Source organism: Lycorma delicatula, chromosome 10, assembly GCF_047948215.1.
Source record: "Lycorma delicatula isolate Av1 chromosome 10, ASM4794821v1, whole genome shotgun sequence".
Classification (NCBI taxonomy): Eukaryota; Metazoa; Arthropoda; class Insecta; order Hemiptera; family Fulgoridae; genus Lycorma; species Lycorma delicatula.
Window position 1 is genome coordinate 95,407,448 of NC_134464.1, and position 27,464 is coordinate 95,434,911.

At 26.1% G+C, this 27,464-nt stretch overlaps 2 protein-coding genes across 2 annotated transcripts in view; one reads left to right on the top strand and one right to left on the bottom strand.

Moving 5' to 3' along the window:
• Positions 1 to 1,322: 1,322 nt before the first annotated feature.
• Positions 1,323 to 27,464, bottom strand: part of LOC142331766 (uncharacterized) — a 106,708-nt gene continuing 80,566 nt past the window's right edge. Inside the window, exon 8 of the mRNA XM_075377851.1 lies at positions 1,323 to 3,709. Within this exon, the coding sequence (XP_075233966.1) occupies positions 3,410 to 3,709 (300 nt within the window). The 3' untranslated portion in view covers positions 1,323 to 3,409. The remainder of the gene's footprint in view (positions 3,710 to 27,464) is intronic.
• On the top strand, positions 5,218 to 11,803 carry LOC142331765 (uncharacterized). The gene is made up of 2 exons (XM_075377848.1): positions 5,218 to 7,471; positions 9,776 to 11,803. The coding sequence occupies exon 1, from the start codon at positions 5,436 to 5,438 to the stop codon at positions 7,437 to 7,439; it is 2,004 nt and encodes a 667-aa protein (XP_075233963.1). The 5' UTR covers positions 5,218 to 5,435; the 3' UTR covers positions 7,440 to 7,471; positions 9,776 to 11,803.

Consider the following 27,464-nt stretch of genomic DNA (forward strand, 5'->3'; position numbering starts at 1 on the left):
CAACTAATAAGCTGGATTATTTTAAAATTAAATCCAAATTTTTATAATTTGGGGTTTCAAAATAAAAGAATTTCTTTTTTCTCAGGAGTTAAAAGCAGAACCTATTTTATAAGCAAATATTCATTTTTGAGGCTTCAACATTAGTTATTGTTTATACTGATACTCAGAAAACTCAACCATCCAAGCCGATTTCATGGAAATTATTCCCAAAATGTGTAACACTTTAAAATGATTAAATATTACCTCCTTGTTGCATCCAGTAACACAGTTGTCAATGATATCTCTCATAAAAAAGTTAGGAAATCTCTTAAGATTCTAATTGAATATTATCAAATATATTTAGTCTATATTATATTCATTTAAGAAACTGTTTTGTTCTAATTTTGTGGGTTTGTAAATTTCATGTTTTCCATGAAATTTAGATCTTGGTGCTACATGTAAAATTTGCATGTAGGGTTAATGTCTATATATTTGTCCTATTTCAATGAAGTCCTCTCTAAAAGTTATTCTATTAGTTCCTGTCTGTGTTCCTTGTATGTCTGGGTGATTGCATATCTAGTCTGCCCAGTGTTTTCATTACCCAATTACTGTTGTTTAATTTGTATATTCCTGGATTGATGTTTGTCATTGTATGCTTATTACATTTTTATATGATTTTGTGCTTTTGTTTTGAAAGTTAAATGTAGGAAATTAGGGGGATTATTTATAAAAATGCACTTCCAAATTTAAGTTCTAATTCATTAATTAATTGCGAATTTGTTAAAATATTTTGTTTATGCCTCCAAAAGTAAGATTTCAAGAACTTTAAAAAAGGTCTAAAGGTCTCTAATTCAATTAAGAAATTAACATGATTGAAGATAACAAAAACTTTGGACAATTAAAATAAAAATGCCTGTGGTCTTAGATTTAAATTTCAGGCAATTTAATATACTGTTGTCAGTTCATGGCTATGTGAGATTCACTTTTCCTGAACCAGACTGTTTGTTCTTCGGTATCTAAAAATTTGTTTTAATAAAATTTTTTTTTTCATGCTTGCCTTGATTAAATATTAACAACTACATTGTCAGCCTAAACCAAAAATAAAAAACAAAAAAAAATAAAGAATAAAGTCTTTTTTTTTGTGTGGAAATCAACTGATTAGTAAAAGATATTCATTTTCACAAATACTGAAACACTCATCAATTTTTAATGAATAGTCTTATCTTTAAGAGAAAGAAGAGTAATAGAAAAAATAAAATGAAAGTGATCAGTGAGCAGGTGATATATTATTTATTAAGATAAGGTCAGTTAAACTTTAACCAGTTTTGCATAAATAAAATGAATTAAGACATTAATATATTACTTTAATCTTTTGTTATCAATATAATACAATAACAACATTAAAATACATATTATTAAAATATAAACACAATTAAAGATATTTTATACATTTTTAAAAATAATTATTTTTTACAATTGAATTACTTTTAAATGAGTCAGAAGACATATATGATTTTACGTATTTTTTAGGCTGATGTTTAGCACCATATCTAACAGTCAATAGTACAGTGTAGTAAAATCTTTACCACTTAATATTTACCAATCAAAACTATTATAAATAAGTGTAAAAATATGATCCTAAATATAAAATATATAGCAAGTATTATTACTTTAAAGTAAAATAATATTTTTAATGATGACTGTTTTTTTTTTTTACTTAACTAACTTAACACTATAACAGTCGTTTTTTTTTATGATGCGTATTTACTTATATATACATGAGTGTAAAATTTAAACTAAAGTTTATATGTAAAATAAATTATTGTACTATAATTATTTGGGATATACATGTTTACTACTAATACAATTAATAAATTCTTAAATTAAGATTAATAACTTATAATTTTTATAAGAATATATTCAAACAACATGGAACCATTGGATCTAAGCATTATCATGTTAAACACAATATCACTCGATAATTATGGAAAAACAATGTGGTTTTAAAATTATTTCATAAGACTACATTGAACATCTTGGAAGGGATATTAACAATTATTATAATCATATTTATCTAAGAAGATTTATATGAATACATCACTACTGTTTAAAAATTAATTTTTCTGACATAAAATAATATTTACACTTTTATAAAATATCATTAATTTTCTAAATAAATGAGAATTTGCTTCCATATGATCTTTTTAAACTATTAGGTCTCAGAAAAGGTGGTAAACTACCTTTATCAGAAGAAGCATATCTATAGACTGGTAATCCCTTAATTTTGCCTCTTCACTTGCATGAGTGCCATGGGAAATAAGTCAGCCACTGCTCTAATTCCATTTGTAATGTCATACAGAAAGTTTCTTATAGCTTTAAGCAGTCACTTCTTTAAGCAGCAGAGGTTGTATAAAATATCAAACCAACTGAGAGTGCCTTCTGAATAAATCCAGGTCTAGAATTTTTCATGAAATCTAATTTAATATAGCATTGACTGTGGATTCTGTTTCGCAAGGTATGGTATTTTTGAGTTGACTGATCTAATTTATTAATATTGGAATATAGTCTAAAAAAGATTTTATGAAAGCATGCACTAAATATCCTGAAGGTCATCTGAAAATAATTGGAAGGATAATTAATATACAAACACATTCAAATAATGTAAAAGACTGAGAAAACAGAAATGCACTTAAAGATCATTAAATAAATTTATAAAGACTATGGGAAAATTTTACAAACACAACAAAATTATTAACATTAAGGTAATCAGGATTAATTAGTTTTGTTGCATTCAGGGATAATTAATTTTATTGTAGAAATTAGTGTAAAGGAAGACAAAGAAAAAGTTAGAATATGTAAACTGATAATTTAGGATGCAGCTTATAGGAGTTATGTTACAGTTAAGAGATCTTTGCAGAACATAAAAAAAGGAGAAATGTGTCAAGTCAATCATAAATCATTGATAAATACAAAAAATCTTTTAAATATGAAGAGTATTTTTTTTAACAAAAATTATAAAATGTGTGGTAATAAGATGTTTAATGAATTAATTGTACTGGTGAAAAACAGAAGGTAACAGTCGTGGATATCTAGTATTTAGTTAAGAGGTCAAAGTTTACATGTATTATTCTAGATATGTATGAAAAATTGTTAAAGATCTATTAAAAAAAAATTATACTTATGTTTTTCTTGTAAAAAATGTAATTTCATACACAGTTGCATTTATTGCAACAAAAATAATATTAAAATAGAATAGCTGTTTTCTTCTTATCCTTTATTTTGGAATGTTTAATATTTTGAAATTCTGATTAATTTAATAAATATGAAGAAAATAAAAACAATACTAAAGAAGAAGAAAAATATAAACCATAATATTCACAACACAAACATTTTTATATATAATCTATAAATAATAAGTAGCATAATAATATTATTCTTCTGATTTTGGTACTTTTTCACCAAATACTTTAAGTTCATTTCTAAGTACCTTACCCGCAGGATTTCTTGGTATAATGTCTAAAAACCGAACACCACCTGCTAGTTGTTTATAAGGAACTACCTTAGGCTCTACAAATGCTATTATATCAGATTCTTTTACATTAGATCCAGGTTTTCTAACAACAAATGCTCTTGGTAATTCACCTGACAATACATCAGGTATACCTACTACTGCAACATCCGCAACTCCTGGAATTTGCATCACTAAATTCTCAAGTTCTGTTGGTGATACCTGTAAAAAAAAGACAAAAAAAATAGTTTTTATACAAAAGTGTAAAGTTCTTTTTTAAAGCGATCCATATGGTCCAAACAAAAATAAAATCTGATCTTTCCTTGTTTCTACGACATACTTGTTAATAAGTTAAAATTTTTTTTTTTGTAAAGCAAACTCTCAATTTTATGGACACATCACTGGGAGGAGGATTGAGCTTGTCTATAAATTGTGTAGAATCAAGGTAAAAATTATCGGGGTTGCGTCAAGATCTTTTAACATAAATACAAACAAAATACATAGATTTATTTTTACTGTAATATTTTAAATTATCCTATAGTGACTTTTTAATGTTTCAACAATACTGACTATATTTTTATAAAAAAAAAAAAAAATGTTAATAACAATTTTTATAAACTGAAAAAAAAATCTATATACTTCATATTAAAATTAATAAACTAATCACTTAATAAATTATTATAGGATAAAAATATCCACATATAGTAATTGGGATAAGAAATAATGAAAAACCTCAGCATCTAATTGGAATAAGAAATAATGAAAAACCTCAGCTTCATTTTTACTGTATGGTGAAAAAAGTTATTTTTATCATTTTGTTGGGGATTAACTGATTATTTTGGGGATTATCATAAATATTAAGAGTATAATACACTAAAGAGTATAAATTGGTTATTGTTTCTTTACAGCAATTTTATTTTATTACATTCAGTATCATTCGATGGAAAGTGTTAATAAAAGTAAATGATTTCTTTCTTGTAATGAAAGCTAGTATTCAAAAGTAGTTAAAACTGAATTACCCAAAAAAAAAAATATCAAGTGGGTAAATAATTTTAATTACTTAAATGGTAAAAAAAATTCAGATGTTCCATGTAACTACACGTAAAATATTAATTACAATTAATTATTTTTTTGTATCTGCCTACGTAGCAGCCGGTCTACTCAATAATAACACGACTTCTACGAAACAGCTGATAGCAATTTAATTTAAAAAATGTAATTTTAAAATAACGTTTAAAACCGCTACAACCAACCTACCAAACTTAAATTATATTGACAATTCTTGTGTGAATTTGTATCAATTACAATTTGTATCCTAATTACAAATAAAATAAAATTCAAAAAATTAAATACCTATGTTGTCGGGTAAACAAATGAAAACGATAATAAAATATAAAGTAATGAACGAGATAAATTAAAAATGAAAACAAAATAAATACGTCTACGTATGGGGTATGGCGCTGTTTCAACTATAAATACATTAATGAACTTTGATCGAATTCTATCATTACAACTCTGGTTTATCTCTCCGTTTATTAATTTTATTTTTATAAAAGCATTTCTATTTGTATTTTATAGATTAAAGAAAAAACTCACTCTTTATGATTAATTATGTATGTTACATTTTATTTTAATATAAAAATACTTGATAATTAAAAAAAACTGAGAAAATAATTGTGAAATCTTTATAAATAGTCGTGCTGAACACCAGAATTAAAACAGTGCAACTACGTAAATCGTTTAAAAAATTTGTTAATTTAGTTGGCATCACTGGTGAAGCGTAGCATGATGGAGTGCTAGGCTTAGTCGTAATCAATTTTTGGTATTCGTTGTTTAATGTATTACGTTGGACGATCAATATTAACTTGAATGAGTGTAGGTTATTTTTAGTGTGTGTGTGCGTGTGTTATTATTTTAATTTTTCTGGGTAAAATAAAGTGTGGTTATTATGGATAATGCGGAGGAAATATTGCAAGCGTTGGAAGAGTTTTCTAAACTGAAGCCAAAGGAAATTCCAAAAGAACTGGATGAATATCTTGGTTATGTAGCTAAAACTGGTGATCCCGTTTATCAGTGGCATCTGGTTAAATATCTGTTTCACGAAAAACTTTTAAATGTTATTACAGAGTTCTACGAAACATCTCCTACGATTGATCTTCCGCCTTGTCCTAATGTAGATCCATTCAACTACGAAAGAATGAAAACTAGTTTACTTGAACGTCTCGATACATTTTCTAGTGCACCGTTTACCGTTCAGAGAATTTGTGAATTATTAACTAATCCTAGAAAACAATATAATCGTGTTGATAAATTTATGAGAGCTATAGAAAAAAATATACTAGTCGTTAGTACTAGGGAACCAGGCGTAGGTAAAAGGTTAGAAAATGATCAAACTGAAACTGTGCTAAACGGAATTCCTGATAATAAAGTTGGTGAAAATGACGATAGAATTGTGAATGTGTGTTCTGATAATTTACAGTTTAATAATAATTCTGCGGATTCTTCGCAGATACCGGTAGAAAACGCCGTAAATGCCTGTGTCATTCAAGAAGAAGTAGAAATAGGAAATTCTGCATCTTCTAATGCTGTAGGCGTATCTACAGAATCGAAAAGTTGGTGTGAAGTTAATAATGAAAATGATGATAAGAAAGACTCTGATGATAGTAAGACTGACGATTCATTGCATGATGGCAATTCAGAAATGAATGTAGTTAGTTCTACAGCTTCAACTACAAATAGTGAATTACCTAAAAGTAATATATTATTTACAGAAAATGAAATCAAACATGATAATGTGAATAATGTTAAAAATTCATCAGATAATATTATTTGCAATGAATTAATAGTTTCTTCTACACCTGATTCACCAGAACCATCTAATTCAAGTGATCAGTGCGAGTCTGATAATGAGCAAAGTGATTTAACACCATTGAAGACAGTTTCTGGTGAAAATGATGATGTTTCTACCATTAGTAAACAAGATGATGAACTTAATCAACAGAATTGTGAAGTAATTTCAGAATCAGTTGTTGAAGAAAATAAAGAAAATCGTGAAGAAATTACTGAATCTACTAGTACTGATAATGCTGTAGAATTACCACAATTAACATGTGAAAAGGTTTTAGATGTAGTTGATCAACAAGAACAACAGTTACCTACTAAAGATGAAACAGAATTGCAAAATGAAGATACAACAACTGATATTAAAATAAGTCGGTTATCTCCAGAAAATACACAGCCTGATTCAAGTAATGATTCTTATCCAAGTGGAGGTGACAATTCTGTGGAATTAAATAATGATATTCAGATTGAAAGTGCTGTACAAAATGAAGATAATGTTAGTAATTTTTCAGAATCATCATCATCTGAACGGATTTCTACAGAAATAACTGATGTTACATCATCTCAAACATCTGTAACAATTCAGGAAGTTGACGAAGATAATATAAATGAAGAAGAATTAATTGTTAAAGATGTTGTTGGTGAAGTGATGGAGGAAGAAGATGAAGATGAAAAATTAGTGACAAAGGAAACAATTGAGCCACAGAAATCTGAAGAAATAAAATGTTCAATTGAAGCAGAAACAACAGTAAATGTTATTACTAATGAAGAATCTGTGGTTTCCAGTGATGAATGCATTTCAATTGAAGAAATAACTGAAATTAAAGACGATATTGATGAAAATAGTGCAGAAACTGGCATTGCTGAAAGCTCAAGTGATGTGATAGATGAATTTTGTGAACAGGAAAGAAGAGAAGGTTCTATTATTCATGTTACTCCTACTGTTAAACCAAATTCTTCAGTGGTTGAAGATATATGTGTAGATCAGTCAAGTTGTAGTACTGGTGAAGATGAAGCTATGGATGTGGATGATACGTGTAACCAACAAACTGCAATGAGTGAAGGTGAAACTGAAGAACCAATGGATCAGTCTGAACAGTCGCAAAGTTAGAAAACATAAGTTATTGTTAACTATATTTTAAGGTAATGTTTTATCCTTATTTAATTTCTGTAAAATAAATATTGTCTGGTATTATGTTGTGTAAAAAGTAGGGGTAGAAGAACTACTTCAGTTACATTCTTTTTTTTATTGGAGTTAATTGGTATTTAGGCCAGTTAACTGTCTGGTGATTTTGTTATATTTAAAATAATTTTAACTTTGTTTATTTTGAAAATATAATACTGCACTGGAATTGAAATATATATATAACATTTTTAAATATATATATATATCTTTTTTGTAAATTAATTTAATTTTATTAACTTTGGTGGCACGTGTATAATTGTGGTAAGTCTTTGGTCAACATTTTTAAATGGTTTCAAATTATTATTATTATTATTACCTTTTCTGATTAAAGGAAATAAGTAGTGTAAATTAAAGAAGTTGTATTTAGTATACAGAACAAAATCTATCCATTTATGCATGTTGCTGGTGGAAACTGAAAAAAATCTGATCTGAAGCAAATAATTACATACTACATTTTGGTAGATAAAGTAAAATATCAGCAGTATTTTTAATAAATAAAATTAAATACTAAATTTTTTATCAGTGCAAAATTTTAAAAGAGTAAATTATGTAGTGTTTTTTGCCTTGAAATAATAAAATATTGAGAGTAAACCTTGTAAAATTTTTTTGTTGACATTTTACCCAAATTACAATCTGATTGTAATTGTACAGCTGTTAAATAACTGCATATGATATGGTAATAAATTTGAATTGGAGATGTAAGCATAATAAATATTTTTATTGATATTAACCAATTTAGAATATTAGATGATTTACAGCGCAGGTGTGATTTGAATTTTTTATTGATGAAATCATTGGTTTATAAAAATATAATTATGTAAATAATATAGTTTGGAAAATAAGAAAACTATTAAAAACCTTATACAAGAAATATAAAATTAGATTACAATTTTGATTGTTGAACGATTGTTAAGACCATTAGCAATAAGTAGAAACTATAAAAAAATTACCTTAAATGAAAAAAAAAACAATTTAAAATAATAAATATTAATAAATACCTAATATTAATTCAATAATTTTTAATTTGAAACCTAGTTTTAGATTGTAATATTTTTTATAATTGATATTTGAGTGTTTTCTTGCTAGCCAATTTATTTCAATAACTTAAGTTCATTCTTTGTTTTAAATAATAACACAGAAATAAATAAATAGAAAGCAGACAGTAATAATTCATTTGTTTATAAATAACAAAAAATTCAACACAATATAATTTTTACAATTATTGTCCCCCCTAAAAATTATTTTTTCCAATTTATTTATAATTAGTTTAACATCAACCATGGTCTTAATTGGTAATGTAATGTTTTGATTTCTTTTAATATGATTAAATTTTTTTTATGCCTTCTCTCTTCTGTCATTATCAAATAGTGTGCTAACTTTCTGTTACATAGAAACATTCTTTCTTTTTTTCTTTTGGCCACCATCCTGTATTAATGTAAAAAAAAGTATGCACAATCCGAAATAAATTCTATGTAAATCAATTTACATATAAATCCAACAAAAAAAGTAAAAATTAAAATTGAGTATTACAGAAAACAAAGTTTCTTGGTTTATTACATATATAGTTAAAGAATAAATTATACTGTAAATCTGCGACTTATTAATTGCGTTATAATTATGAGTACCCATCTTTAAATAACATTTTTAAAAAATTGCATGGATAGGAGTGGTTTGTGACTAATAATGACACTCAGAACAAGAAATTTTGAAAATAACAATGGAAATGTTATATAGGTAAGGCTAGATCTATTATCCAGTTACTCAACCACCAGTTTTATATGTTATTAGTAGATATTGATATTGTCTATGGAAATATGTTGGTTTCAAAATTTGTAGTCTGCTGTTGAAAAATTTATTGTATTGTACTACAGTTTGTTCAGAATGCGGCTCTTAATTTAACGGAAACTTTGAGCATGAAAAAGCATTGAAATTAATATCGTGATTATAATAATAAAAATATTTATATCGTCCAAAAATATTTGTTTTGGGAGAAGTATCATAATAAAATTAAATATATAAAGGCAAATTACATATTTAAGTAGAAATTGAAATTCATAAAACAAATAACGCATTAATACATCAATAATAAAATTCACTCGTGAAAAATTTAGAACACATTTTAGAACTGTTAGTAAGCAGTTGCAGGAAGTTAGAAACTAAGTATAAAGTTAACAGAAAATAAGTGTTAAAGTAAGTTTTATTTTTTTATATTCATAAAGTTGACCTTACCTAACCTAAAAATGTTTATTTATCTTTTACAGTTTAATTCATTTATCATCTGCGCTCCATTATTGAAAGAGAAGTATTTTTAGTGAGATTTTATTGAAAAATGGACAAAAGATATGACATTATCATTAAACAATTGCAGCTATTGTGGATTATAAGGTTATATTATTCAAGGTGGAGAGTTGAATAACTTTAATGTTGTTATAACTGTTTTACCTTTACACTTTGTTAAGTGTATAAAATTATAAACGTGTAATAAATAAAATGTATTATGTCGAGTCAGTAGATGATATATGGGTTTATTTTAATGAATTTGATAATATTTTTATTACTATTAATGGTTTATATAATTATAATACTTGAAGTGTGGTGTTAAGTTTAATAAGGCGTATTCTGTGAATATAGTACTTGTGTAGTTAGTTATTAATACAGAAAAAACAAAAGAAAATAATAATTTTTTCTTATAGTTATATTTCAGGTTTGTCGTTATTATTATTAATCGATTAAGACAATTATCATAATAAACTTAATGTTTGAATTTTTTTTTTAATGTATAGGTAATTTTTATTATTGACATCACACTGACGTGATCATGCACTTGATACATCTAACTAAGCAATGATGTTTATTAAATAAATTTATGAATGAATGTTAAATGAAGTATTTGTATTTTTTTTATCAATTTTTACTTATTTATTTATTTTTTTATCCTTTATTGAAATATTACAACTTTTTGATTAACAGGATGCTACTTATATTATTTTTTTAAATCATAGTAATGAAAAGCCAAATAATTATATATTTTTATATTAAACCTACCATAATTAAATAAATGTATTTGTTATTTAATGGATACTATTATTATTAAATCTATTTAATTTTTAATACAAATTTTTATATATATACAGGCAAAATACATTACATCAAAAGGCAAAATGGTAAAATGCATTATTACATCGATAATAAAATTCACAAGTTAAAAATTTGGAACATATTTTAGAACTATCAGTAAGCAGTTACATTAAGTTAGAAATAAAGTAAATAAAATTATCAGAAAACGAGTGTAAAAGTAAGTTTTTATATTTTATATTCATAAATTTGACCTACCTAACCTAAAAATGTTTGCTTATCTTTTACTTTTTAATTCATTTATCATCTGCGCTCTGTTATTAACAGAGAAGCATATTTTAATTAAATAAATTAAAAGTTAATACATTTAATGGATATTATTATTTTTTTAATCGGTAGTCTTTTAAATTCAGTAGGATTTATATAGGAATAAAATATTTTTTCAAATCAGTATAAAATGTCATTATTGTGAAAGAGAAAAAAAACAGTATTTCAAAACCTATTAAAGAAAATTATTAACAAAACTCATTGTTGTGTTTTCTTTAACTGAAACTAACTAATATAATGTTTTTTTGTAGTTTAAAAAAACCATCCTACCAGATACCAGATATATAAGCTTACTTAATATTAAAAAAGACTTGGTCTTGGAAAAGATAAAATTTATTAAACAAGTTATTAATTACAGTTTTAACACATCAGTAAGGAGATTGGCAGAATTTAAGTAGCACAGACTTGTAGAAATGCTATGGTAAATGTTAAGCAAATTTATATTATAAAAAAGAATGACCAAATTTAATTCAGTAAGATGAGTAGTAAATTTACAGCCCAACAAAATTAAGCGTACTACTACTAAAGAATGCAGTATTACAATTTATTGCTCTTTTTCAATACAGTTGAGTGGTTTTGTACTAAGGATCAATTTGACTGTATTCATCTAATATAGGATGACCAATTAAATATATAGCTATGAAATTAATTACCATAAGAAAATGAATATAAAAATAAAATATATTAGTTTTTTTTTATAAATTACACTATTAAATCATGTTACACTGCTTTCATATAAATTACACTATTAAATAACATTTAAAATTGCATCATCTTTGTATAAAATTATAAATTTTTGATATATTAGTCTATTTAATAGAAAATTGATATTTTGTTTAATATAAAAATAATTGTAAATTATGTCAATTTAATTTAAAAGGAATTAAAAATCTGCGACTAATAACAATTATACTTAATATGTTTAGATGTATTAAAATATGCTTATTATACATTAAAAATTTAAGTGGTTCCTGTTAAACAAAAATAACTATATATGCCTTTTTTTAATTTAAAATTAAATTACAATCGGTTCTCTTAAGTTAAGACATTTTTCAATCCTCTTTTATAATTATATGATATTGGGATTGGAAAGTAAAGATACATTGTAGAAACATCAGAAAATGGTTTCAAAATTGTACTTCTCTAAATCTAAATCTCTAAGTTTTATCGTTCTTATTTATTTTTAGTTATATCAGTAATATTTATTAACATGTTTGCTGCTTTAACTCGGGTATCAGCAAATGGAATTGCTACCGCTCCATGCTATGTCCTCAATTCAGCACTCCGAATATTTCTCTTATTTAACCTAATAGTGGTTGGCAGTGCTTAATCGATTCATTAAATCATACTAAGCTACAGTTATACTATTTCTGCTGTATTAGTTCTTTAATTTAGTTTTAGAAAGTTAAGGTAATATTAAAAAAAATATATTGATATTTAAAAAATATGTACATTATTTTATTAGTTATTTATTTATTATTTATATTAATGCATTATAAAAATAATATAATATTCTATTTAAAAAATGATATTGCCTGAAATATCATATTAGAAATAAGATATTCTGCATTCTTTTCGGTGAAATACCTGGCTTAATCTTTATTATTACCCTTATTTCATATTCTTTCCTTTTACAAAAAAAAAAAAATTTTTTAAATGTGTTATCATAAAAGTAACAATTTTATGTATAGCTAGGTTAGTTATTAATTTTTTCAAACATACAATTCAGCAATTTTTAATTATTTCTTTTAAACAAATGATGTATAAAACAATCATATGTGGAAACTTTTGAGTTGTGTAATTTTTTATGTTTGTAGAGTAAAAATATCATCTAATTGGTCTATATATATTTACAGAGTGAGTGCAATTTCTGATAGGAGAATGTGTATACAACTGTAGTTGTTGCAGAAAGAATATAGTTTTATGGACCACAAGTCAACTGCTTTACCAGGCATATAGGCATGTATTTTCTCAGTCACAGTAAATTTCTTTCACAAACAAAAATAAAATATATATATTATAAGATTATAGATTAGAAAATCCCCCCCAAAAAAAACTAATTTCAGTGTAGGAGATAACATATTCTAAAAACAATTATATGTATCGATCACAAGGAGCAGGTAAGACTTACCACTTCATATTTTAAGAAATTATTTGTCATATTTTATTGCAATAAATATTTAAAATTAATTTTAAAGAACTGAGAACTTGTATGCATGCCTGTTTGACTCTGGGTTAGAACTAATATGTTTTATGGATGAATCATTATCTTTTAAATATGCTAAATTATAAAAAAACAAATTGTGTTTTATTTATAATTAAAAAACGTATGTGTGTCTGCAGTGTATACAAATTTATTAAATCTAATGGGTAAAAAATCTAAAATAAATCCAGCTGATTACATAAGCAATTTTTTTTTTAATTTATGCATACAACTAATTATTTATTCATTCATTCATTTTACTGAACCGGCAGATACCAATTACAGATATCACTTTATGATAATGAGGATGAAATGAAATGCACCAACACTGTTGATGTGAATTATCTGTTTGGTACTACCATTATTATAAGTAATTTTATTTTATGTTACTCTGTATTATCTAAAAATAGCATCAGTTAAAAATAATAAGTGCACTTTTATTGTGAATTTGTAATATTTCAGTTTGTCCATTATTAAAAAAAAATTACTTTCTGGCAAAAAAACATAAAAATCAATATTGCAAAATAACAGGTAACTGAATAATAAACATATATCATATGCTTATAAAATGTAATGTGATTCTAGCTAAATTTGTATTGGAAAAAATTACTAAATTTTTAAAGAAGTTATTTTCAGAACTCTATACAGTTCTAAAAAAAAAATTGTTAATTAGACTAATCATAAAATATAAATATTGAAATTAATTTATAAATGTATAATAATAACAGAAAAGAAAAAGGTATTTTGGAGAAACATTGTAATAGATTTAGAATACTACAAGGAATGTTTTTTAAGTAAGGACCATTTTGATAAAAAAAAAAATAATTGAAATAAGCAAAATAGAAAAATTATTATAACAAAATAAATTTACACACACACACACACATATATATATATATATATATATATATATACTATTTTTCTACATATTCACCATTCACTGCAATAAATTTTTGATGCCAGCTTACTAGCTTTATTATTACATTACTGAAGAATTCCCCTGCCTGTGATTTAAACCAATTAGTTAATCTGTTTTGCAATTCCTCATCTTCAAACTTCTACAATGCAAGCCATTGTTTTAAATTGAGAAAAAGGTAATAATCACTTGGTGCAAGATCTGGACTGTAAGGTGGATGTTTGAAGAATTTCCCACAAAATTGTTACAGTTGTTCAATGGTTTTTTTTGCCGTGTGAGGTCGTGTGTTATTGTGGAGAAACAAAATACTGTTGGTTAGTTTACCACACCTTTTGTATTGAATTGAATATCTTGTAAGTGTAATTTTTGTAAGCGTTTCACAGTATGCATTAACAATTCTTCCACGTTCAAGAAATTAAATCAACAATACCCCTTCGGTGTTGCAAAAACTGTAGTCATAAACTTTTTGGACTTCGGGGATGATGAATGTTGCAATTGCATTGATTGCTGCTTTGTCTTAACATTTGAATAAGATATCCATGTTTCATCACCGGTCATAGCGTGTTTTCATAAATTATCAATTTCATTTTTGCAGTATCTCAAAAATGTTTGAGCTGCAGCAAGATGTTTTTCTTTGTGTATTTCTGTCAACATTTTTTGTACTTATGTGGAACACAACTTTCTGTAACCCAGTTTCTCAGTTAAAACGTTGTAAAGTACCAGTTTTGGAATGAAATTCAATTGATAATTGAGAAACAGTAAGCCTTTTGTTTTCACAGGGTTTTTTTTTGGGCGACCAATACGTTCTTCGTCATGAATGTTCGTTCTTACTCCATGAAAAAGACTACACCCATTGTCAAACTTTACATTTGCATGTAACACTGGGTCCATTAAACATCAACAATTTTTCTATGAATATCAAAAGCAAATTTATTTTTCACCAATAGATAATGAATTAGCGAATTGCACTTAACAACTTGCAGGATTATTTATTGTAGCACTCATTTCAGCCTTGCTATACACAGCATCTAAGTGATAATGTTAACCTATTGTTGCAAGCAGATGATTGTTGATATAAATAAACATGCTACATTAATATCATCAATCTCCTCTGCCTATAATGGCAACAAATTGAAAACAGCCCTTACTTAAAAAACACCTTGTGTTAACTAATGGATTTTCTAACTCCCCCAAAATAAGGACAAATGTTTAATTTTGTAGAGTTATTATATATAATAGCAAATAAATGTAAAAGAAAAGTTTGATTATTCCTGCAATAGTCTTGAGCAGAAGATGAAGTTTCATGACTTTTAACATATTATTACTGTGGCTTTTTCAGATTTGGAAGATTTTTAAGTAAAAAAATTACTAAATTATTGAAACTGGTCTAATATTAATTTTTAATTAGGAAACTGGGAAGGCTGATACAATTAATCAAAGCAGTCGGTCAGTTCGTTAAATCTCCGTAACCAAGTCCAAGATCTTGTTGGTCAGTGGAATATTGAATTTTAAAATCATTTAAGTATTAAATAGTTTAAAGAATGTTTTATTTTTTGCCATCATTTTTGCAACATGATAAATACTAGTTTTGTTATTTCAATATTGTAAGAGAACAGATTAAAACTATTCAGTTAAATATTTAACTTTATTTTTAAATAAAAGAATAAATGAACAGAAGACATTATATTAATAAAAAATGCATAATTTTCAAGCAGTTCTGCGTTAGTGGTGTATTCATTTCACCTGATAAAAGTGTATCTTGCCTACTGTAACAAGTTTTCTAATTTATAGAAATAACCAATGGAATATTCTGGTATCAAGACTGTATATTTGTATCATTTCATATCTTAGAAGAGAGCTGATTGTAATTTAATTAATTTAATTTTTAAACTAGTAATACAATGTGTGCTGCCTTAATTTATATAGTTGTTCATTATATTAACAATAATAATATAAAAAAATCGAATAGATTGTTCATTGTCAGAATTGAATGTTACTGTTTTTATCCTATAGAAATATTTACTAAGGTTCAACAATTCAGATTCAATTAGTAAAAAATAAATAAAATATAAAAAAGAATATATTTTTATAAATATTTAAAAAAGTTTGAGTTTGAATTTATGTATTGTATTATAATTGCATGTAAATTGTATTTTAGTATTATTTTGATTGATGTAATAACTTAATTTGTTGTAATGTTTATAATAATTTTTAACTACATTTTTTAATGAATACCATAGTTCATCTGTGGATAATGTATTATTTTTTCCTTTTTTTTAATACTGTTGTGTTGAGATTAAATCATTAATTTCCTGTTGTTTACTTTGATCAGATAAAGTTCTCTATTGTCTTAAAATCAAATTCTGAGGATTATTAACTTTCAAGGGAACAGAATTGCACCTTAACAGATATCTTGATATAGAAACGGTAAAAAAAGAAAATTCTGTTATTTACTTTATCTTCAAAAAAGAAGTTCTAGGTTGGATTAGTTTGAGCTTTAGTTGCGATAACATATGGAAGACTAGCTAATTCGTGTTTTATTAAAATTTCGTCAGATGTGAATTACTTTGATGGTGGTTCATTGTATTGGAGATTCTGGCCTTCGGTTAGTGAATATGACAAAGAAATGATCTAAAAATCCTTACAGTATTATTAGTGTACCGTACACATTAGTCCTAAGTTTGATCCATCTACCTTTCATTTGTATAGAAAATTTAGATTGCAAGTTATCCATAGGTTATGCGAGTTCAGAAAGATACTTTCCTTTCATCAGAATGCATTGTCAACTCTAATTGTTGTAATACGTACACTACAGAGTTAAAAACTCTAATCGTGTTTGGTATGTGGAAGTTGTTAAAAAGTAAGGACTATCTTGTAATAAAACAATTTTACACATAGTCAGAGTAAGTTGGGTGCATTTTTTATTCAATATTCAAAATTATTCGTGTCACTGATTTCGACCACACTTAATCTTCAACAACTTCTGCAATGCATTATTCCATTATTTAAGATGTAGAAAATGGTGGTAATAATTTTTTGAGAGGTTAGGACTGGTTGGAGGATGATAACTTATTTTCTAACAAAATCACTGTGGTAAACTGTTCAGTTATGTACTGATCACCCTCTTTATGTAATAATTTCTTAACATTTAAAGTATGTAAAAAGTGTGATTTTTTTTTGTACATAACATCCTTTTATTCAAAAATCGTTATATATATGCATTGTTTGCATCTTTATGAATCATAGTATCAATGAGTGAACTAAATGCCTTTGGGGAACAAGAGTTTTACTTTAATCATTATGTTTTATAATTTTTTTTTAAATATGGCTTGGAACAAAAATTTTTTTTTGACATTAAGTAAATTTCTGGCATTACAATAATACGATTATATTTGGTAATAGATTGCTGTTTACCATTATCATTTGTAAAGTTTTAAACATGCAAATTTATTTCAATGAATCTGTATTGAATTTATGCACCATTATTGCTGTTTTTTTTAGAATTAGTGTTTTTTGCAGTTATTTTATATTTCTCAGTCTGCTAGGTCAAGGGTTATGTTTGAATAGTTGTTTATTTGTATTCTTATTAATTATGACTACATTAAGCTTTACGAAGCAGTTATCAAAAGATTTTTTCAAACATTATAATGAATATCAATAATGCATTGCTTTCATCCTGGGTAAAAATATCCCAAGAGTTACAAAGGTAGGTTTGTGGTTAGAGTGGATGTTCAGTGCTGGGGGGGGGGGGTGAGATTGTTAAAACATTCCCTTGATTCTTGATCCTAACTTCTTGGTAGTTTTCCTTTTGGTTTTGGGTAATTACAAACTAGGTCATGTAAGGACACAAGGGATCTACTATCTTTAAATGTGCTAATCCTTGACGTTCATGTAATTTAAAGGAGGGTGGAACGGCTAAGGTTATGGCTCTAACTTGGGGTTATTTTTCCTGTTTGGAGTCTGTAATAAGAAGTCTACCAGGTGCAGAGATTCTTTCTTACAGCTAGGTCTTATTGTGTTCCTAATACATAAATAAAATTATTGCTGTCATGTGAATATCTTGCTTATTGTAAGCAGTAGCTTTAGGGAATGTCACCCTTCAATAAGTATATTTTATAGTGCAGTAGGAATTTAAAATGTTTGTAAATAAGTGGTATTTAATTGTGATCAGTTTTGTTATTAACAATTTTAACCGTATTTTATTAATTGTATTTTTATGAACATTTTTTGTGAAGGATGTAATTATTTACGTTTCTTCTTTATTTAAAAAAAATTTATTAAGCTAAAATTATTTATTTGTATCCCTTTACGTAGGCATTGTTTATTTTTCTGAAACAAACGGGTTTTTTCAACTATATGTTGAGAAATTATATGAAAAAAATTTTTTTTTGTGTTAAAAAATGGTTTTAAATATTTATTATTGTTTTGAAAGCTAACAATATTATCTAGTTAATGTTGATTTTAATTAAAATTAACATATTGAAAGTTAAATTAAGAAAATATTTTATAAAGACTGTATTAAATTAAATGCACAAATTAACTTCTTGCTGTATGTATTGAGATTGAAAATATAGAAGTTTTTATTATGTAGTATTTTATTATTTCATATACATGTTATCAAATGAATTTTCAGAACAGATAAAAAATGTGTTCAAATTAAATTTATTATTTATTGTAAAATATATAAATATTTTTTTTACATCTATCTTTTTAAATTTTATTTTTATGATTTCCTTTCTAATAATTTAATAAAGTTGTTAAAATATATTTTTAAAGATATTTCATATCCCCAAAGCTTCTTTGTTCTCTTACTATAAGATGAATTCAAATGTAACAAGAATTTCATAGCTGTAATTTATCAAGTACAATGTTAATGACTTAATAGTGTTTCTTATTGTATTCTCTGTCATTTAGTGCACATGTTACAATGTTCGGGAACTTTTTGATTTTAATAGATAAGTCTTTTGGTTGCATATTGAACTGTTAAACAAGTTCTCTCATTTGATTCAAATTTTTACTAATTACTTGTAATTTAATTTTATTTTGTATCTATTTTATTTAGTGGTGGCATTAAAATTGGGGTGTTTATAGGTTCAGGTAGCACATACTATTTGAGTTTTTGCAGCATTTCAATAAGTCCTTGTGGATTGTATCTGTTATGCGGCATTATGTTGCAAGTTTAACCTCGGGACTAACATGTGAAATATTCTAGTAGATAATGAAATGTTGTTATCTTATGTTTTACAGTTTCTTAAGGCCATTTGTTTATATTCAAGTATTTGAATTACTGTAATATGTTTCAGCTACTCATACTATTTGCCGTAAAGCAGATTGTAATTTTATTATTTCAATTTAGATTATTTTGTTTATTACAAGAACTGTATCGTGTCCAGGCAATATGATCACATGCGGAAGCTTCTTTTTGCCCAGAAAAAAAAAATTGATGTTAAAGCAGCAGTATAAAAATGAGGATTGTCTTAAAGGAAACAAAAAAAAAAATAGGGCAACTCTTCTATTGAAATGAATTGAAGCTCTCTTCACAAAACTGAAACAGTAATAAACAAAAGCCTTCATTTTGTTCTGTGGAACGGTCAGAGTTGCATATTACCAATGAATATCCAAAGAAGGAGGTCATTATTTTTCCAATTAAAGATATGGTTTTTTGTGTGATGGAAGTGAGTTTGAATGACCACACTCTATACACTCGTGTTTTATTATAGGCTAAACTAAACCTAAATACTTGTTTATGTCCTTTTAATATCACTATAAATTTTTATCAGATTTTCATTTTTTGTGTTCAGGCAGGAAAAGGTGGGGAACTCACGTAGTACTCATGTTGTTAAATTTTAGTTTATCTTTGTTTTTAAACTCCCAAAACCTATTTAAATAATTTTAGATATTTCCTGAATTAATTTGTCGATAGTATCAAATAAATCCCTTTAACTTCAGTATGGCTAAGTTGAAGTTCACATTTTTGGCGATGAGTATATAGTTCATTTTCAATTCTTTCCCAACCCTGCTTTGCTTGAATGAATTGTACTATTCATAAATGCGAGACTGAGGAGAGAGGGAGATGGATGTCAGTCCCATACTGATTTTATTTTCATATTAAAAGTGAGCATACACTGATGTCAAGAATAGATAGAGAATTATTTATCAAATTAGTATCTACCTTGCAGTCCTTCTAAGAGCAGAGCATGAAAATTGCTGTTTATAAGCTGTTTATATTTTACCTTCCACTGTGTATAATTATTCTTTTTTTAAATAATTATTTCAATCAACCTTAATTAATTTTTAAATGCTATTAAAATCAAATATAGCGTGAAACTAATTTTTGAAAAGATTTTCTTTAATGAATTTGGATTCAGTATTAGTAGACAATATCATGAAAATAAAACTTTTTTTAAATGTTTATGGGTTCTAAACTCCGTGAAAAGAATATCACTAAATGTGATTGTACATTATTTGTAGTTATCTTAATGGTGATAAAAATAAGTAGAGTTTATATGTATGGTATTATTAGTTATTGAAAGGTTAATTCAGAAGTAACACTTTCTCTTTTTCTGTTCGGCCTATGGAAGCACTATAAGCTATTACTTCAGAGGATGATATGAATGAATCTAATTGAAGTTTACAGTCTCAGATCAACCATTCCTGAGATGTGGTTAATTGAAACCCAACCACCAAAGAAAACCAGTATCCACAATTTAAATCTGTATAAAAGTAACTGCCTTTACTAGGATTTGAACCTTAGTGATTTTGAAATCAGCTGATTTGCGATGATTAGGTAATCCCTACACTAGCCCAGTAGGCTTAATTCACAAATAACTGATGCTGTTGAATGTAATAATACTGGGATTCAAATTGATTCATTAAAAAAATAAAATCATCTGCATACAGTTAAATAAAATAATTTCATTTTATTCAGTGAAAGAGAAAATAAACAGGCCAACAAAGCAATTCAGCTGGAGGTAAAAGAGTTCCCTATTTGACTTTTATTTATATTATATCATTATTATTTCAGGGAAATACTTTCGACTAGTTTTGCAAATGTGACCAAAAACATCATTTCATTGAATAGAACAGAAATGAAAATGATTATTATGATTTTAATACACCAAAGTATAAAAAGGTAAATAAACAAATGAATGAGTAGAATTAAGTGATAACAACTATTGTGGTCATTAGTCAATAAAAGATGTCGGTCAGTAAAGATGTTCAATAAAACAGAACTGCACCAAGCATTCTTAATTTATTAATGATCTACAGGAAACAGTTCACTGAATATTTTGTTTTATTAACTATTGGTATTTTAATGTAACTTTTTTCAGTTTCCAAAATGGTACTTCCCAATATGTTTTAGTTGTAAACCACAAGGGATAAGGGATGCAGTTTATCATCTTACAAAGGGCTTTTTTATGTGAAATTAATTGTTGTGGTTATTAAGATGTAAACTTACATTACACAGGCATATGTATTTACGAGTATATTATACTAGCGCCTGATTATATTGCTCAACAAGAAATAACAGAATCGAGGCGTAATCAATAATTGTAAGTTAAATGATAATGTTGGAGCATAAACATGTACAGTTACTAAAGATTAGGAAAGTATATGTCTCGGTCAACAAAATATTACAGCGCAAATTTTTCACTTTGTACAGTATACTGATCCAGCTACACTCCTTTCTAACAAATATCTAAGTTCGTAAAAGTTTTACTTGAAATTCTTACTTTCCCATCCCTTTGTTAATTGAAACTATGTCATACAAGAATAGTTAAATTAAAATACAGTTAATGAAAAAAAGTTATTTTTTTACTGATATCGAAAATAATAATTAACAAAAAACCTTATTGAGATGTTAAAACGTACCTAGAATTAAAAAAAGATTATTTAAATTATTGATAAAATTCAAAAATTAATTTTTTATATAATCTTAGCAGAGTAATGTAGAAATTAATCTACTGGAAAAAATAGATGAAAAATGTTGTTCTTATTAAGGATAATTTTCTGTTATTCATAGAATTTTTCTTATAATAAATTACTCTCAGAAAAATTATGTAGAAAAAATATGAAGTTCAAATATGATTTTTCCACTGAATAATTTATAAGGTATAACTTTTATAAAGATTAGATTTTTCTTCCATGCTATACTATAATTAAATTAGAATGATATTGGAAGCAGATATGATTTGTGAATAAAAAAACTAATTAAGATGATGTATATGAGAATGTTGTGAAGACCTAAACAAAGTTGAAACAAAAACCCAAACAAAGGATGTAGTAAAAGAAGAAGCAAGGGTTCTGGGATTCAGATGACCAAAACTATTGGAGACTTTTTGAGAAATAAGCCTAAGGACAGTCTGAGGTTTATGCAGAAAGATAAGTAAGAGAGTGAAATTTGATTAGAATTAAAGTATTTAAAAGTTGAAAGCAGAATAATGATCCTATCAACAGCTACGAAAACATTAGGTGACATGGGATGTTTTGCATTTGAAGAGTGCAAATACATGTAGGCTTTAATTTTTAAGCACTCTTTTTTTATCATATGGTTTGAGGCAGGAATCTTGAGCCATGAGTATTTCCATTCTGTATATTCCCTACTAAAGTTTTAAGTTCTTGATGACTACTTCCCATTTCCTTTTACATCATCTATAATCTTTATTCTGGGATTTTTTTTGCATCTACTGATAATTCTTAGATTTTTTTAATCAATCCTACTACTCTCAGGATATGTCCCAGAAATAGTAATATAATTTTTTTTAAATAATTTTTAGAGGGTTAAACAAAAAATATTTTTTACCAAGAGAGGGGAAAATTTTATATTTCTGCTTTGGAATGCATTAAAAAGATATCTGTTTATATTTATTGCAAAGTTGAAACAAAAATATCATTTGTTTAAATCATATTTTAATTGAAATAGCCTATAAAATACATAGTACAAGCAGAACTGAAAGTAATACCAAGACGGGTATTATATTTACATTTTACTTTTAAATGTTTATAATACATATTTTAATTCTTAATGATATTTACTGTTAGCTATTAATAAATGTCAATAGTATATAGTGGAATTGCACCTACATTTTTTAAATGATATTGGGTTGTATGTAGTTAATACAATAAAGAAAAGTGTACAATGTTACTGAAGTTGAGAAAAATTTCTATAGAATTTAAAAAATTTATTCCTTTAACCAGCTATAAATTTAAAATTATTATTCACTGTTGGATCTTATTTTCTTATTCCTTCTTTTGTTGAATTTTTTATTATTTTCCGAAGAATGAAAATTATTTTTTTTCTAATTTTAGAGAATAATTTATGAACAAAAAAAGAAAAAGAAAAAAGTACATTACTTCCTACTTCTGCAGACTTGGTGGGGAAATTGTGTTTCTTCCAATTTTTATATTATCCTTTTTTTTTTATTTACGATTATTGATACATTTTAAAACCCTGAACCCTGAATATTTACATTTTTCATTTGATGGAGAGGATGTTTTGGTGTATAAAAAGGATGATGGAAGCTTTTTTTTTTACTAATGATTGTTAAAATTATACTATGAACTTTTCTCCACATCACTTAGGATGAGATCATTGTCATGATCCAGTGGTTAGCCAACTTTTTGTCCAGTTTTTTTATGGTGTTGGAGGGAATTAATAATTTTTTGCAGTTTTGCTGATTGTTTTCAAAAGTTACTTGTTGAGGTTTTCACCAAAATGTAACACCTTGAGAAAAAAATCATTGGGTTAAAGGGAAATTATTCTACCTTGTAATAAATGCCCCCCTCTACACGTTCATCAGTGTATATATATATATATATATATATATATATATAGAGAGAGAGAGAGAGAGAGACAGAGTTGTACCTTTGACTTTTTTTATTTTGAACTAAGTGGACCTGAAAATGCCAAAAAATTACACAAAATTTTGACATCACATTTTCTCTATCGTATTATTCTTTATTAAAATAATTGGGAAAGTAAAAAGTATTCTATTACAGTATTAGCTTTCTGGATATCTTGGTTAGACGTGTTTCAGAAGGATGTAATTTTATTAAAAAGTGAAAATATATTCTTTTTTTAATATGTTTTGTTTATATTCATATTAAAATCACTCTTATTACTGCCATTATGTAAATATTTCTTAAATTAAGGAAATTTTGTAATAGATTTCACTGTTGTAGATTGAATGAATGATTTAGATTTGTTTATTAACATTACTAATTGTTGGTATGTAAATATGTATATGTTAAGTATTTTCAACAATTAATATAAATTAATTATTAATTGTAAAATAAATACTATTAGTACCATTTGTTAAAAAATAAAATAAAATAAAGTAAAACGGTAAACCTCATTAATTTTACTTGAAATGAACTGACATTAATAATATTAAACCTTTTGAATGTTTTAAAAAAGGATTTATAATTGCCGTTAATGTGGTACAATCTGGTCAAAAAAGACACTTCTTGATAATGAAAAAATTTTTAATTTGACAGGGACTTGATTCTTCTGTTATCTTTAAATAACTGTTGCACTAAAAAAATTCCTTTGATTTTTCATTTGGGGAAGGAATTGTTTTAAATATCAAGTCTATCTTGTATTATAAAAGGTCAAGATTTTGTAAACTTTCTTTCTTTTTCTGTTTAGCCTCTGGAACCACTGTAAGGTATTACTTCAGAGGTTGATATTATTAGTTTAGTTAAAGACATTAGTTTTATACATTCTCAGGTCGACTATTCCTGGGAACTTACAATGAATTTAAAGTTATGTCAGCTGTTTATGAGCAGCTGTGTTCATTAGCTGTTGAATTGGTGGAATTATTTACACAAAGCTTATTTTATTTTTCTTTAAACACATTATAATTAATTAAGCACATTGTTATACTTTTTTCTGTATTTCTTTAATATAGTTTTTAAGAGATATCTATTTATTGTGGTCGTTAATAAGTAACCACAGCATTCAATAAAATTCCGTTCAAAATTATTTAACTTTAGTAATCTACAGAAACTGTAGATTAAATGTTCATTAAATGTAGAATTTTTGGTCCACCAATAGAATTTTACTTTCTATCCTTCAATTTTCAGAACTGTTGCATTTTTTTAAGTTAAAGAAAAGAAAAAGTAACAAATACCTGCTACTGTCTTTAATTGCTGATTAAAAGAAGAGATGATTTCCTTTAATAGTTAAATTTTTTCATTTTTATCATTTCTTTAAATATTTTTTTCATATAGCTACAACCTTTTTCCCCCCACAAATAATATACTCCTAGACAATAATGGCACTTTTTTGGCCTTACTTGATTTATTATTCCAAAATAATGCGACAATAAAAAATTAAAATTATTTGTGTATTGGCAATGTCAACCCCTGATGTAACCTAATAAGAGATGGTCCTGGGTTGGTTGTTCTCTTCTTCTTCTGTTATCCTTTATTAATTCTTACTTAGAAAAGTTTCATGGGAATTGAGTCAACCTAGTTCAGACTTTTACATCAGCTGTTTGTATTTGAACTTGATGAGGTAGCAACTCTCTACATTGTTGACCTGTTTATGGAATTTATTCCCTTCTGAAAATTTCAAAAAGGCCTAACTAGCAGCTGAAGTGGATATCGAGTGAAATCAGACCTACTATTTCTCATAAAATCTAATCTAAAGGTCAATCTTATGCTTACCTAAATAATCAGTGTTCATGGGTAACTTTTATTTTGCCAACTAAAAATTTGATCATTTAATTATGCCAGAACGATCCGAAGAATGTCCCATAACAAATGAAAAGTATTATTTCAATAGATTTAATGCTTCTCAGTGTATTTACAAAGAAACATTAAAGTTAGATTTATAAACTGTTTTTTTATATTTGTTATAGGTATTTATAATTTATATCTTATCACCAATTTTACTTTTATCAATTTATCTGAACTATAATTAATATATATTTTTTGAATATTACTACTTTGATTTTATTATGTTTTTTTAAAACTGAATACTTTTACCTGTGGATTTTTAGTAGATAAAAACTAGTAATTTAATGAGGAATTACTGTTAATATTAGATTAAATAGATTACAGTTTAGTAAGAAATAAATTATACATAATGGGTAGTAGATGTATGAACATAGTAATTGTATATTCTGTAATTAAATGTGTTCATATTAAATTTAAAAAATAAAACAAAAAAAATTTATATATATATATAATAAAAAATCATCCACATTTAGTTTTTATCTTTAGTTTTTAAATTCATTATGATCTCAATATATTTAAAAAGAAGTGTTACTTCTTATTTACTAATCGATTAAAATTATTAATTATTAAAAATAATATAATTCTTTAATTTCAGCTTTGTAAGGTTTGCAGTTTATAAAAAATATGTGATGAAAAATGTAGAAGACCCGCTTATTAGTAACTCAAGTAAAATAAAAACAAAACAAAAAATACATCTGTTATAGTAAGTGTAATGTGTGTAGTACCATTCAAAGTGGTGTAACAAGTTTCAGTAGTTATAGCTGAGAATATAGTAAGGAACAATTCTGATGTTTGGAAGTGTAGATGTCAGTTTGAGCATCAGACAGCAGGCGATGACATCGCTCACCACAGCAAACAGTGGTTAACCCACCGGGTTGGTTTAGTGGTTAACGCGTCTTCCCAAATCAGCTGATTTGGAAGTCGAGAGTTACAGCGTTCAAGTCCAAGTAAAGCCAGTTATTTTTACATGGATTTGAATACTAGATTGTGGATACCGGTGTTCTTTGGTGGTTGGGTTTCAATTAACCACACATCTCAGGAATGGTCGAACTGAGAATGTACAAGACTGCACTTCATTTACACTCATACATATCATCCTCATTCATCCTCTGAAGAATTATCTAAACGGTAGTTACCGGAGGCTAAACAGGATGGTTATCTTTATTTATGGTAATAAAATTTGATTTATGTATATGCTAAAGTATAGTCACATTTATCATTACAGATCTATTTATTCATACTACAGAGAATATCATAACTTATATACTGATTTCGATTAATAAATTTCAATAACTTTTCAACTGCATATTATAAACATTTTAATTCATTAAAAAACCATTTTGTTATAAACAATTTTTTAAAAATTCTAATTTGATTAAAAATATTGTTTATGCTTTACATATAAGAAGGAACCTCAAAAACTAAAATTCATCATGTTTCATTCTGGAAGTTATAACTCATGCTATGAATCTGTGTACTGTTTACTAAGAAAGAAGATACATTTACATATTATATCTAATATTTAAATGTATATTATATATTTACATTTTATGTAGATGTATTTATCTTACATACGTATGTAAGATACATTTGCACATTATAGGCAACATTTTGCTATGGTAATGTTAATAAAATAATCGGTTCTAATTGGCTAGCAGTTGACATTTAATGATTACTATCCGCATGT

Excerpts from the sequence above, each read along its gene's own strand:
- LOC142331765 (XM_075377848.1), top strand. The coding sequence starts at position 5,436 with ATGGATAATGCGGAGGAAATATTGCAAGCGTTGGAAGAGTTTTCTAAA.